General features: G+C 32.0%; 1 protein-coding gene across 1 annotated transcript in view; it reads right to left on the bottom strand.

Annotated features, from left to right (window-relative positions):
- LOC139524734 (ATP-dependent DNA helicase Q4-like) overlaps window positions 1–14,464 on the bottom strand; it is a 210,832-nt gene that overhangs the window by 152,401 nt on the left and 43,967 nt on the right. Inside the window, exons 13-14 of the mRNA XM_071319782.1 lie at window positions 12,231–12,413; window positions 7,839–8,001 (exon numbers count right to left, since the gene is read on the bottom strand). Of these exons, the coding sequence (XP_071175883.1) occupies window positions 7,839–8,001; window positions 12,231–12,413 (346 nt within the window). The remainder of the gene's footprint in view (window positions 1–7,838; window positions 8,002–12,230; window positions 12,414–14,464) is intronic.

The raw sequence follows: 14,464 nt of genomic DNA, 5'->3' as shown, positions 1-14,464 counted from the left end.
CAAAAAGAAATAATACGATAAAACTTAAAAAAAAGGTCTAAATTTGACAAATAAAAAAAATCTGCGAAACTTCATGAATGAATTTGGCACAGAGACGTCATGGCTAAATGTGACGTCATACAAAAGAAAACTTACAAACTGGAGATTATATTATATATTCAAGGAAGGTGTTGTTTTATTTTCGATTATATAGTGGTAATTGAACATTTGTTGATTTAACAATTCAAAATGGCGGGTCCATCCTTAGTTACGCCTGGTCAACTGTGGATTTGACGGCAACTTTTGGCCAATGAAAAAAATTATTACATACAAATTGCATTAGAATTTAATATAGAATGCCTCGCAAACGCTGTCAGCCCATCACAGGTATGCATTCTTATGAAACATTCATGTCACGTAATTATACAAGAATTAATTTAATTTTTATTATTCAATATCTTTCAAGTTTGATGCAGACCTTAATTTTTTTTATATTATGGTCATTGCTCAAGGTTTAAGGTCATACAGTGACCTATAGTTGTTTATATCCTAATATCTGGGTCTCTAGTGGAAAGTTATCATGCTTGATATGTCTCTTTATTCTATATTTCAATGTTCATTTTAATCCCTAATGCAGTTATACAGGCGAGAATTTCCTGCTGGTACAGGTCTTTGACAGTCTACTAATATTCCAATTGTTCTGATTAATGTCATAGACATGTTACCTTTCCTATAGCCTTTACATTTATAAACATTGTTATATGTTTGCATTAGTATATATAAGTTTATTGACATTAGACTTAATGCGTTACATGGAAACGGAAATTATTCCTGAATAACACTGTCTAAATCATAAGTCACCAAACTTTTAACCATCTCAAAGGTGACCAGAGATTCATGCATGGTCATATTCAATTTTATAACGCACATTTGAATTAATAATGAAAGTGGCTGCATCCGTGTTCATCCTCAACCTTTATATATGTTATGTATTATCATCAAATACAACTTACGTTTCAATATTATGAATGAACACGAATGCGGCCACTTTCATTTAAAACGGAAACCGTCTAAAATTTAACTAAAATGCTATAATTGTGAAGATTTCAGTAATTTAGCATGACTTTATGATGCTAGTACACGATATATGTGCATTGTATTGTCAAAAACAGCACATATTTGTATAGCAGAAGCATTCTACTTTCCAAAAAATAGCTAAAAGATTACATTTTCACAATTTTGCAAAACTGCTTAATTGTGGGGCCAAAAAGGGGTCTTACTGAACCTACTCCTTTGTGTCAAACTTGGGTTTAATTCTGTCAAGCCATTTTCAAGAATTTGTGAATCAACAAACTGATATAAGCAGAAATGGGTAAGCCCATGTTTTGGTATTGGAAAACCCCAAAATCATGTGGATCCAAAATTGAAATCAAAAGTGCACAAACTCATATACTTAAGAAGTACCTTTCTAAGTTTGGTTTAATTCTGTCATTGCATTTTTTTAAGGAATGTGTAAAAAAAGAGTGTTTCAAGGACAAAGATAAATGACACATGACACTCAATAATTACATTTCATAAAAGTTGCACAAGAATTCCATCATTTTCATTGGCAGACAACATTCATATGGTAATTTAAAGTGATGTTTTTTACGTCCAAATGAGACACAATATCAAAGAATGCAGGTGATGCTATCCATGTAATGCAATGTTACAATAATGCATTGGAATATTTATGACAAAATAAGTGAAAAGATAGATTTAATTAATTTGTAAGTTCCTGGTTTAATTTTATACTTTTAAAGGGTTGTAAAAATTGCTGACTGTGCACAAATTTTCAGTACGAACACTTCCATACATTCATACATCGTACAAAATGTGATGCACTCAACACTTATAATCCCTAATAAAAACTGCATAGAGAACCATTCTAATTCATATAATCTAATAAAGATGGCACAGTGGTGTAATAATGAATCAGTAGTAAAGTGCATGTTCTGTTATAGATTGGTGATGACATTTATAACACCCCCATTACCACTTAATCTTTGGATTAATACATTAGTAACTCTTAGTACTCCCTTGTGTAGGCCAAAGTCATAGATACATCTGTTAATTATCTCAAAATAGAAAAAAAGTAAGTCTCGTCAAAAAAAAAAGAGAAGCTGATATCGTTTGAAAATCCTGTCCTGTACACATGTAATGAAGGTCAATATGTCATACATTACTACATTGACCAAATTGTAAATGCTCGAGCCAGAGATAAAAGTCATCAGTGAGCATTCTTTAAACTGGACAACACTGTTTTCCTCCTATAAAGGAGAGAATGCTAGTCTACCCTATATGCAAACTTTAGGATGTCAATACAATTGTAGATCACTATCAAGAGCCCTAATGTAAAACTTAATCTATGTCACTAAAGCAAATTAAGTAGGACAGATTGATGACCTACTTCAAGTGAAAGACTCCATTAAAAGTATATTAAATCACACTTTCTACTTAAAACTTTAATGCATCACTAAATATTTCATCAAAACTGTAATGTCATATGTTTCCCTGACTGCTTTTTGTTTAAAATGTAAATTCTTCAGATTCTTCATACCAAATGGATATTACAAGGCTGTCTTTAGATACTTTAAAAAAAAATCTAAAAACCAAACTTAGGCATAATGGGTAGCCATCATTACTAATGTTACCAGGACGAGAGAATCAGACTAGATAATATAAATCTAGAAACTATTGTCAGGTTTTTATAAATGTGAATAATGCATCTAAGTGAGTAACACAATAATGAAAACTTTCATTTTAATATATAATACACAAATGTATATTTATCTGGATGCAAATTTTCCCATAATCGCAATAGTGAATCTTGCATTTTTTTATATTCTTAAAAAATTGCATTAATTTCTGAATTTACAGTAATCAGTGTAACCATCTTACAAATGTAGAAGCAACTAACATCAGCTATGAGAAAAATTACAAAATCACAGTTTCCATCTATTTTGAATGTTTTCCCAAAAGAGAAATTAAAAAAGACATAACATTTAACAGTGCAAAATTAATTGTATGAGTATAAAGATAGTGATGCTAGCAGCTTGACTTGAAATCCTTGTCAATAGCCAATGGCAGTCTTCCCTCTGGCAGAATGTAGTAGCCTGCACTGTGATAATTAACAACAAATAGTAGTACAATGCTGCATAATATTTTACTGTACAAGACGGCAAACAAAAGAAGAAAGCACTATCAAAATTTACTTTTAAATCTTATTAATTTTGCTTAGGTAGGTGGTGTTAAAAAAGTGATAAACCCTTTTTCTCATAATAAATTGATTAAATAATTGGTCTAAAACACCACTTTGAACACTATTGTGCTATTTCATGGCAGTCACATTTTTAAGATGGTGGCCAGTGTTCCAAGAGAGAACCACAACCTTCAGTAGAAGAATTGACATTCCTAGTCAGATAAGATTGGAGCCCAGTGCACCTGCTGTATGGGATTCGAACTCACAACCCCAGAGTTGACAGGCTAGTGATACAGAAGTTGACGACTTACACCACTCGGCCACAGATGTCCCCTCTTAAAATAGACGAACTCCTTTTGTTCATTAAAACAAGAATGTGTCCATAGTACACGGATGCCCCAATCGCACTATCATTTTCTATGTTTAGTGGACCGTGAAACTGGGGTAAAAATTATAATTTGGAATTATAATTAGAAAGATCATATCATAGGGAACATGTGTACTAAGTTTCAAGTTGAAGTAACTTTAACTTCATCAAAAACTACCTTGACCAAAAACTTTAACCTGAACTTTGCACTATCATTTTCTATGTTCAGTGGACCATGAAATTGGGGTCAAAACTATAATTTGGCATTAAAATTAGAAAGATCATATCATGGGGAACATTTGTACTAAGTTTCAAGTTGATTGGACTTCAACTTCTTCAATCAAAGAGCTGAAGAGCTCTGAGGGAAAAGACGGCCATTGTTTCAATTTTTAGGGGGTATCTTTTGATAGTCTACATACAAAGAATGAGCAAAAGAACAGCTAGAACATATAGAAAGGCTGACAATAATGAAACTAATTGTTGTCTATTGTTATTTCATTTCCTTAGTCAAGAATTCATCATAGAGACAATTTGGACCAATGAGATCTGCACCTTCTAAATCAAAACATTTGATTAAAGTTGGGAGTTAATTATCTAAAATTCAATTGAATTGAACTACTACAATATATTTTAGAATTTTAATTATGTACAACTGAACGGCAGGCTAAGACCATTTTTTTCAATTTTTTGTGACAGTATTCTCAAGAAAGTGAGGACTGAAAAATCTATTCAGTTTTAATTTTCCATTGATAAAGTTCCCAGTTACAACTCTCATCACAGGGATACATGTACTTATAAAATCAAATATGATTGATATAAGCTGTGTGAAGTTTGTTTCCAGATCCCACATTTTGATATATCTGTAAAATTCATGAATAAATAGCTTTAAACTACAAAAAGCAATATTTAAAAAAGAAATGAGAAAAAAAAAATGACCACTACAATAATTATGTTGGTACGCAAAATTATTTTTTAATTGATGACTACTTATCATATATATACTTAATGTGACATTTTTAGTGTTCAGATACATTAACTTTCATTTTAGTGGGTAATTACTCATCAATTGAGGTGCTCCTTAATTGGAGAAATATTCTAAAAACATAACTTTACAAAAAGAATGAAAACTGCAGTTACTCTCCCCAATCTCATGTATCCCCATTGACATTGTTTACCGTGAAAGTTGACCTACAAATTATCTGATTATAGCCTCAGATTAAAGCATTGCATGTTGGTGTGTGAATCATGTACACTACAGCAAACATCATTAGGTTTACCTTTAATAAATACGGATTTTAAATTAGTATACAAATACTGTGAATGATTTTTATAATGAATAAAGGATATCCCTGTGTAGTGTGGCATTCCAACAATGACGTCGCTAGGTTAGATATATTTAGAATATTTCGTAATACTGATTTTTCCGGACTGTAAAAGAAACGTATATAGTGTAAGGGAAAGCTCAATATACGATAATTTCATGAGAAACAGAAGGGAAATGTGTGAACAATGTATTTAAAGTCAATCTGTTCTCCTTGTCATCAATTTCAGTATGACATTTTGAGGGGGTTTCCAAACTATCAAAACAAAATGATTGACATGAGGGAATGATACTCTGGCCAACCCCATTAGGGAATTGACGGCTTGAAGCAGTCTTTCCCCAAAAACTACCTTGACCAAAAACTTTAACCTGAAGCGAACGGACGGACTCACTGACGGACGAACGGACGCACGGACGAACAGAGGCACAGACCAGAAAACATAATGCCCCTCTACTATCGTAGGTGGGGCATAAAAACAGAGTTTACTGTAAATTAATCTAAACGCACATAAATAATCAAACTCCTGTATTTAAATGTTTTAATCATGGTAGGTCATATATGTCACTTTTAAAAGTTACATCTCTAATTGAGTTCAAAGATGAAAATGCACGAAAATATGCAAAATAAACAACATTCAAATACAAGGAATTTACAAAGTAAAAAAAAGGATTCATAGCAAAACACTTCCTAATCAATTGTCAAGCGATGATTACAAACCAATTATATCTGTATTTGAATGAAGCCTTTTAAATAAGAATGCACTATTACATCATTCTTTAATAAGAATGTTGAAAGTGCAGCTGCATTAAATAATGAACTATTTAGCGCTCCAATTTGCAAAAGCTTATTAACCGTAGTGATATATACAGACTTTAAAAGTTCATCTATGTTTCAAATATTTTTCATATTGACAGGATTAATCAGGCTCAGGCTATTTAAGGTGGTACCTAACACTACAGGGAGATAACTCTGTAAAATCAGCTTAACGTTTTAATTACGTTGTGTTGTAAAGGGAATATTAAGCTTCTCAATGATCAAAATTGGTGTTTGTCAAACTACTATATAACCAGTGTAATTTTTCTGATAAAACGGTTGGTTCAAAATTTTTGAAATTTTTATATTTTTGTTAAAGGGTCAAAGTAAATACTTTGTCAAAATTTTATGAAAATTAAACGAGCCAAATTTATTTTAGTGAAAGTGTTGGGTACCACCTTAACTAATTTTAATGTCTTAAAGCATATAATTTGTACCAACTGCCCTTTTAATTCTTCATTGTGAATACAAAGAAGTAACAGTGATTACACATTCAGTATAACAACTGCTGGTATAGACAATATATATATTTATGTGCGGTTTGCGTATGATTTTTGAAGTATGTTATTTATTCTATTGTGTTTTCACAATAGTTGTAAACCAGTTTTGACGGTCAGTATATAATGAAAGTTTGCACGAGATTTAACTATCGAGGTTTCTGCAGTGACCATTTTGTATTGAAGTTTAATTTTCATTAAGAATTCTGTTTTTTTTTAATGTATTGAAGTTGTATGTAAAGAATTAATGTGTTGTGTATATATTTTGTTGATGTTTGATTGCTGTCTTTTACCGGTATTGTTGATTGTGTGATGTTTATTAACCAAGATTTGTTTTCAAAGATGCATGGTTTCCGTATTCAAAACATGAACTGTTAATGGTGTTTGATATTAATCCAGTTATTAAAATTGAGATGGCCACTGCGCCTACAATAACTTAATATGTATTTATTTTTCTATTATCCCTTTATCGTATAAAGGTACATATCTGAATGTGCTCAGATATGTATGTCATTGTGCCTAACAGTACCTAAATATGTATCTAGTTTTCTATTATGCCTTTATCGTATGAATGTGCTCAGATATGTATGCTTTACAAAAATCTAGAGAGAGATTTTGCACCTAAATACTTTATGTTCGTTTGAACACAGTGAATTTAGAACATAAATACTAATAAAATCAAAAGCTAGTACCCCTAACAGGTAATGATGGTTAATCTAATCAGGAAATGAATAGTTTATAATAGATGTTACAGGAAATACTACATTTAAGTTATGATAAATGCTATAACAATTAGCAAGTTGTGAAATGGCGGGTGCATATTTGAAGAACATTTTAGCAGAATTTACATAAGATTGTTTTGTAAAAGAAAACCCTATATTTTTCCTTAAAATATTTTATGAAGATATTACTAAAATTTGTTTTCGAAACTGCTGCAGTAATATTAATGTCATTGCAGTTTTCCTCATTATGGTCCAAACTAGTCCTAAGGTTGCATAACAGGGTTTATTAAAAGCATTTATTGAAGACTCATTAGTGGCCTTTTGTTGTTTTCTACTCTTTGGTCAGGTTGTTGCCTCTATGATACTTTCCCAATTTCCATTCTCAATTTTCATTGGAAACTGTAAGTCATTTTAATGGGAATCATTGTCATGAATTTAATTAGTGATGGTGGAGAAATATAGCTTCCACAACTGCAACAAGTGTATTACGATATTTCTCCACTCGAGACAGTTAAATTTTAATATTTAAAGCATGAGGCTTGCAGAGCTTTTTAAATAATTAAAATTTAACTGTTAAGAGTGAAGAAATATCTTAATACACAAGTAACAGTGATGGAATCTGTTTCTCTTATGATTTTTGTCCTTCTTTTTCAAAGATTTGAAGAAAGTTGTGTACTTTTAATGTGATGCCATCAGGCATGGTCGCCTTTTTTCATGACGTCACAATAAGAAAATTTAGAAGAAAACAAGAAAATTTAACGTCACAATTAAATTTCAACCAATCATTTGCCGAGAACAGATTTTTCACTAGGGAGGAGAAATATTTTTCTCACACTGTTCAGGAAATGTGAAAATAGCACAAAAATTTGAGAAGCATCCTTCTATTGCAATCCTTACCTTTTCTCTTTGTACGATCTCCAGTCCAGTTCTCTCCCTTCTGATCCTGCAGACTTGTACGTATTAGTGTGGCTAGTCTTTCTGTGGTATCACGTCTAGTACAGTATAGTATAATAGATTCACAATTTGAAAATCTGTCACCTTGTAACAACCCTATCAATGACTACAAAAAAAAGATAACTTTCAAAAATGAACAAATGCAAGCTTTAGAATAGTTATTAGTTTGCTTCTTGAAACATTTTTTTTATAATGAAAACAAACAAAAATGTGTCTGAGGACATAAATCTCACCACTCACGCTTTGCAATCTTCAATTTAAAAACAAAAGCATAACTCCAGAAAAGTTCATGACTCATAAGCCAAATTTAAAAGCTGTCTGCATGTTATGGGTCTTAGCATTGTATGTGAGTTCTGCATGTTATGGTTCTTAGCATTGTATGTGAGCATGTTATGGTTCTTAGTATTGTATGTGAGTTCTGCATGTTATGGCTCTTAGCATTGTATGTGAGCATGTTATGGTTCTTATCATTGTATGTCAGTTCTGCATGTTCTGGTTCTTAGCATTGTATGTGAGTTCTGCATGTTATGGTTCTTAGCATTGTATGTGAGCATGTTATGGTTCTTAGTATTGTATGTGAGTTCTGCATGTTATGGTTCTTAGTATTGTATGTGAGTTCTGCATGTTATGGTTCTTAGCATTGTATGTCAGTTCTGCATGTTCTGGTTCTTAGCATTGTATGTGAGTTCTGCATGTTATGGTTCTTAGCATTGTATGTGAGCATGTTATGGTTCTTAGTATTGTATGTGAGTTCTGCATGTTATGGTTCTTAGTATTGTATGTGAGTTCTGCATGTTATGGTTCTTAGCATTGTATGTGAGTTCTGCATGTTATGGTTCTTAGCATTGTATGTGAGTTCTGCATGTTATGGTTCTTAGCATTGTATGTCAGTTCTGCATGTTATGGTTCTTAGCATTGTATGTCAGTTCTGCATGTTATGGTTCTTAGTATTGTATGTGAGTTCTGCATGTTATGGTTCTTAGCATTGTATGTGAGTTCTGCATGTTATGGTTCTTAGTATTGTATGTGAGTTCTGCATGTTATGGTTCTTAGTATTGTATGTGAGTTCTGCATGTTATGGTTCTTAACATTGTATGTGAGTTCTGCATGCTATGGTTCTTAGCATTGTATGTCAGTTCTGCATGTTATGGTTCTTAGCGTTGTATGTCAGTTCTGCATGTTATGGTTCTTAGCATTGTATGTCAGTTCTGCATGTTATGGGTCTTAGCATTGTTTGTGAGTTCTGCATGTTATGGGTCTTAGCATTGTATGTGAGTTCTGCATGTTATGGTTCTTAGCATTGTATGTGAGCATGTTATGGTTCTTAGCATTGTATGTGAGTTCTGCATGTTATGGTTCTTAGCATTGTATGTCAGTTCTGCATGTTATGGTTCTTAGTATTGTATGTGAGTTCTGCATGTTATGGTTCTTAGCATTGTATGTGAGTTCTGCATGTTATGGTTCTTAGCATTGTATGTGAGCATGTTATGGTTCTTAGCATTGTATATGAGTTTCCAATCATTTGAATGAGACAAACTTGAGTTAGTGTGCCAAAATGGGCCCTTTAGGCCAGGGGAGCTTAAAAGAGATACCAATAAAACAGTTGCTTGACAGATCAATTTAGATCATAACATTGACAAAACATACTTTTCTATTCCATGATATGATAGTGAATTGTCATTGGTAATTTTTCTCTTAAAACAAAAATATTGTCTTAATTCCAATGGCAATTATTTCAGACATACTTTGAACAATGACAAATTGAACTACACATGCATATTAGAAGTAGGTTCTATTAAGTTGGTCAACCTTTATAATTATCTTGACATTTGGTTGACAAATAATTCAAATTAACTGTTGCTAATGTCTATGTCATTTGGTGGAGAGTTGTCTGATTGGCAATCATACTACATCGTCTTATTTTGATATTAACCAACAAGTTGTAGACAATGTCGTGCAAAGTATGCCCCCACTAGTGATTAGACATTGATGAAAAATTTCATGCTCAGTGGGCACAAACAATTAAAGTATGATCAAACAAATATTCACTCCCCTGCAGATATGAAACTCACTTACATGGTACAACTTATGCAATTTCAAACCAAATCAAATCATTCCTTAATGCAGCTGACAAATGTGTAATAAACAGTTTCTTTCTCAGAAGGTCGAATAAAATTTTGACAAATTATTGTCACATATGAAATGACAGTCTGACAAATCTGAAAATTTAATCCATAGTACGGTACAACTAATCATTAAAAAGTTCCACACCAGATATCAAATCATTAAAATATTGGTACAAAGAGTCGATTTGGACAAGTGAGTTTATGAACAGAAAGGACAAATGGATGGACAGAAAAGTGAAATGCATCATCATCAGAAAGTGGATTGATTGATTGATTGAATGTTGTTGAATGCCACTTTCAATAGTATTTCGTGGTGGTCAGTGTTTATTGGTGGAGGAAAGAGGAAGCCAGAGTGCCTGGAGATCTAAGTAACATTGACCTTCTGAAGGAAAATTGACAATCCAAGTCAATTTAGATTGTCGTCAAGTACACCTGCCCCATAATATCCTAGTTTAGTGAGCTTTCTTTAATCAGGGACAAAAACTAGAAATATATATGGCCAATGTGGGGATGGAACCCACGACATTTGCGTTATTAACACTATTATGTAAAACTGGTCAGTGACCTTTTTTTTTAAACAGGTAAAAAAAGTCATATAAAACTAATGTTTAGAAGACTGACAAAAAAGTCAAGGATTCCATAATTTCTTCTCATGTCTGAAAGGTTGTCATTTAAATTTATCCTGAGAGTCTATATCTATCTTCATTTTCATTAATAACTTGATTATAAGTCTTCATAGAAAGACAAGACTGCCATTTATTTTCCTTGTTTGATAGTGGGAAACCCTAAAATTCAATTCAAACAAAAATAAAAAATAAAAATAAGAAAGTGCACAACTTCATGTTCTGATACTGTAAAGACAGAAATTATTGCAATGTTTCTATTATTGCGAAAAATGCAGCAGGATTATAATCGCAATAACTTTAACTCACATTTTGATTTTTTTTATATGAATTAATCAGGATTTTTCTAATTATCACAGAAAATTAAAATGCATTTTGTCCTCAAATGACAAAATCGCAATAAAAATGCATGTAATAATTTCTGAATTAATAGTATTTCAATATGAACAAAACGTTTATATTATATATCAACTGCAGATAAAGTATCCCTTGAAAAAGTAAAATGTATACAAGTGTGGCACAATAAGTCAACTTTTGAAAATGAGAAATTAAAAGAAGACCTTTTCCTCAAAATGAATGCTAAGCATGGACTATTTTTCTATTGGCCAAAGTCTCAAAAATAAGTTGGTATGTACAGTATTTGAATCCCATAGATGAACCAAAAATCCAATTTTCACTATCTAAAGCTTTAACACTCCATAATTTAGTATGTTGTTCTATTTATTTTCTTACTCGTAAATAACATTGAAATTAAAGAAATCACTATATAAAATCTTGTATACATCACACCAATAAAAGGTTTCTGACAATAATATTCAGTAATTCAATGTTAAAGTGGACACACTTTATATAAAATTAGGAAAATGGGTGTTTTTACACTATTCAGAAACAATTATTTCAATCACAGAAACAGACTCTCACTTGTGTATCTTTATTTAAGACAGTAAGATTGGTATAAATAATTTATTATCTTGCTTTCCCTAAATGGATTTGCTCCATTAAGCATTTGTCAGTTACATTCAAAGCAATCTGACTTAATTAACTCCAACTAAGAGATGCTTGCTTGGGCAAAACATATTACAAGTTTTGTTTGAACCTCCACAATTCAAGAAGCTCAATTTTCCTTTAATTTTAGTTATAAATAACAGTTAAACCTGTACATAAAAGTCACCCTTGAGAACAGAGAAAACTGACCTTATGCAAGATGTATAGGTATAAGTACAGGGGGAAAACTTTACAAAAACCACATATACATAGTAATAAAATGTGTGTTTTATGATCTGTGATTATGTGATATGCCAGTATTTCAAGGACTCATGTGTACATAAATAAGGCCTTAGTTTTCTGGTTTGAACTGTTTTACATTGTCATTTTGGGGCCTTTTATAGCTGTATGGGCTTTACTCATTGTTGAAGGCTGTACAGTGACCTATAGTTGTTAATTTCTGTGTCATTTTGGTCTCTTGTGGAGAGTATATTGTCTCATTGGCAATCATACCACATCTTCTTTTTTTATATCTATCTTGTTCTTTTTTATTCTCTATCTGTTAAATGTGTCAACTTTAAGAACTTAAAGATATATCATACCTCATCTCTATTTTCATCTCTAGAGACAGACAGAAATAGATTTTTAGGGACTGGCGGACCACGAACAACAGCTTCTTCTATATTATCAATCCCAAGATGCTTTGCAACATCTGCAGCTGTTGACAGTGTGGCAGTTGCTGTAAGGCCAAGGAAACACTTTACACCAAACCTCTCTCTTAAAACCTGTAAAACACAGAAATGTTCATAACAATTAAGTCCATTAGGATTATACTATTCAACAAAAATTAAACCTGAGGGAATTCCCTGACCTTAAATTAGAGTTTGGTAGCAGCTGCAGTTTGAAGGTTACATTGAATTTTAGTGTGAAAAGAATGAAACTGCTAACCAATTAGTATCTGATTTCATAAAAAGATTATTTTTTTACAAAAAAATGTTCTATTTTAGCTGATAGAATTAAATAGGAATAGTTTTTTGTTAACAAATTAACTTCCATTTCATTTGAGATATGAGGAAAGAGTTTTTTGTGAAAAGAGCCCCATAGCCACTAACTTTTAGAAGTATTAACAAAGTTATTGATGGGATTGGAAGTTTAGAGGTCAGAGAGACACAAAACCAGTTCAAAGTTATCTTCATAACCCAAAACTTAACATTCATAATTTCTGATGCAACTCAACTGTCCCTTTGGTATCTTTCGTCCCTCTTTTATGACTTATCACATTTGTAATTTCTGATGCATATTATAACCTTGTTCCAGTATTTATAATTACAATCCAGTCCTCCTTTTCCCCAAATGTGATCTACCAATTTAGACTCTGGCCTTTGTTAATCTTGTTTGTTTTTTTAATTTTAGTTCATTCATATGCTTTGGAGTTTAGTGTGAAAACCATTTTCACTGAACTACAACAATTTTTTGTTTAGGGGCCAGCTGAAGCTAGAACACCTCCCGGTAATGAATTTTCTCATTGTTATAGGCTTATTGGAGACTTGGAGACTTGGAGACAGACAGACAGACAGACAGACAGACAGACAGACAGACAGACAGACAGACAGACAGACAGACAGACAGACAGACAGACAGACAGACAGACAGACAGACAGACAGACAGACAGACAGACAGACAGACAGACAGACAGACAGACAGACAGACACAGACAGACAGACAGACAGACAGACAGACAGACAGACAGACAGACAGGTCAAAAACATGATACAAGTATAATAGGGAAACCATACTCTAAATTCTGTTTCATTGTGTTTAGATATATATACTGTAGAAATCAATTTATTACTTTTGCATTTTTTCCGTTCAAGTGCAATTGATGATGTGTTTTCTCAAGTGATAAAGCCATTTAATGATATCCAAAATAGCATGCAACCCTAGGCCTGTAATGTACAAAAAATATAAATGTCTTTGGGACCCAGACACTGTTTCATAGTAATGAGGCAATTATTATAGAAACCCATAAGTTGTTTCTAAATTTACTGTACAATCTATTACCAGTGTTTGCTGTTATACCATCTAATTTTCAGTGTTCACGCTGACTTTCCGACATACACATCAACCATACTTAACATTTAAATTAATGGTATACATGCTAATAATTAGATAGACAAATTGGACCATATATCAGATAAAAAAAGGCTTGTTAGACATAGTAATGAATATCAAAGCAATAAATATTTGAAGGATATCCAATTTAAACCAATATTGTTAAATTAATTCAATCAAATTCCACTAACTTGAACAAACATTAGACATAAAATTTTGCCTTATATGCTTTTCCAAATTCCTGGTATAGACTGCAGAAATTTCTTATTTCTGCATTCTTTGTGCTTTATATACTTTTTTATTGGCGATAAGTGTCTCGCTTTAATAAGCTTTATAAACTTGAGAAGATGTATTAATTTTAAAAGTTTGTTTATATTTTGATTTTCCCCAAAAACAAAAACAAATGTACTTGCCTCATGAAGTTGCTTCAGATCTTTTATTACCCAAAAATATAATAAATTATCATTTTCCTTAAGTTCAATATTTGTATGGAAGTATGTAAAATTTCTCAAAACTTTGTGAAAATTATCTCTTACAAGAATGTTTTCTAAGTACATGGATGCCCCGCCCCATCCACACTCTCATTTTCTATGTTCAGTGGACCATGAAAATGGGAGGAAATCTCTAATTTCGCATTAAAAATTAAAAAGATCATTTCATAAGGAACATGGGTACTAAGTTTCAAGTTGATTGGACTTCAACTTCATCAAAAACTACCTCAAC

Source organism: Mytilus edulis, chromosome 5, assembly GCF_963676685.1.
Source record: "Mytilus edulis chromosome 5, xbMytEdul2.2, whole genome shotgun sequence".
NCBI classification, from domain to species: Eukaryota; Metazoa; Mollusca; class Bivalvia; order Mytilida; family Mytilidae; genus Mytilus; species Mytilus edulis.
Note: the sequence above shows the minus strand (reverse complement) of the source record. Positions and strands in the feature narration are given on the sequence as shown.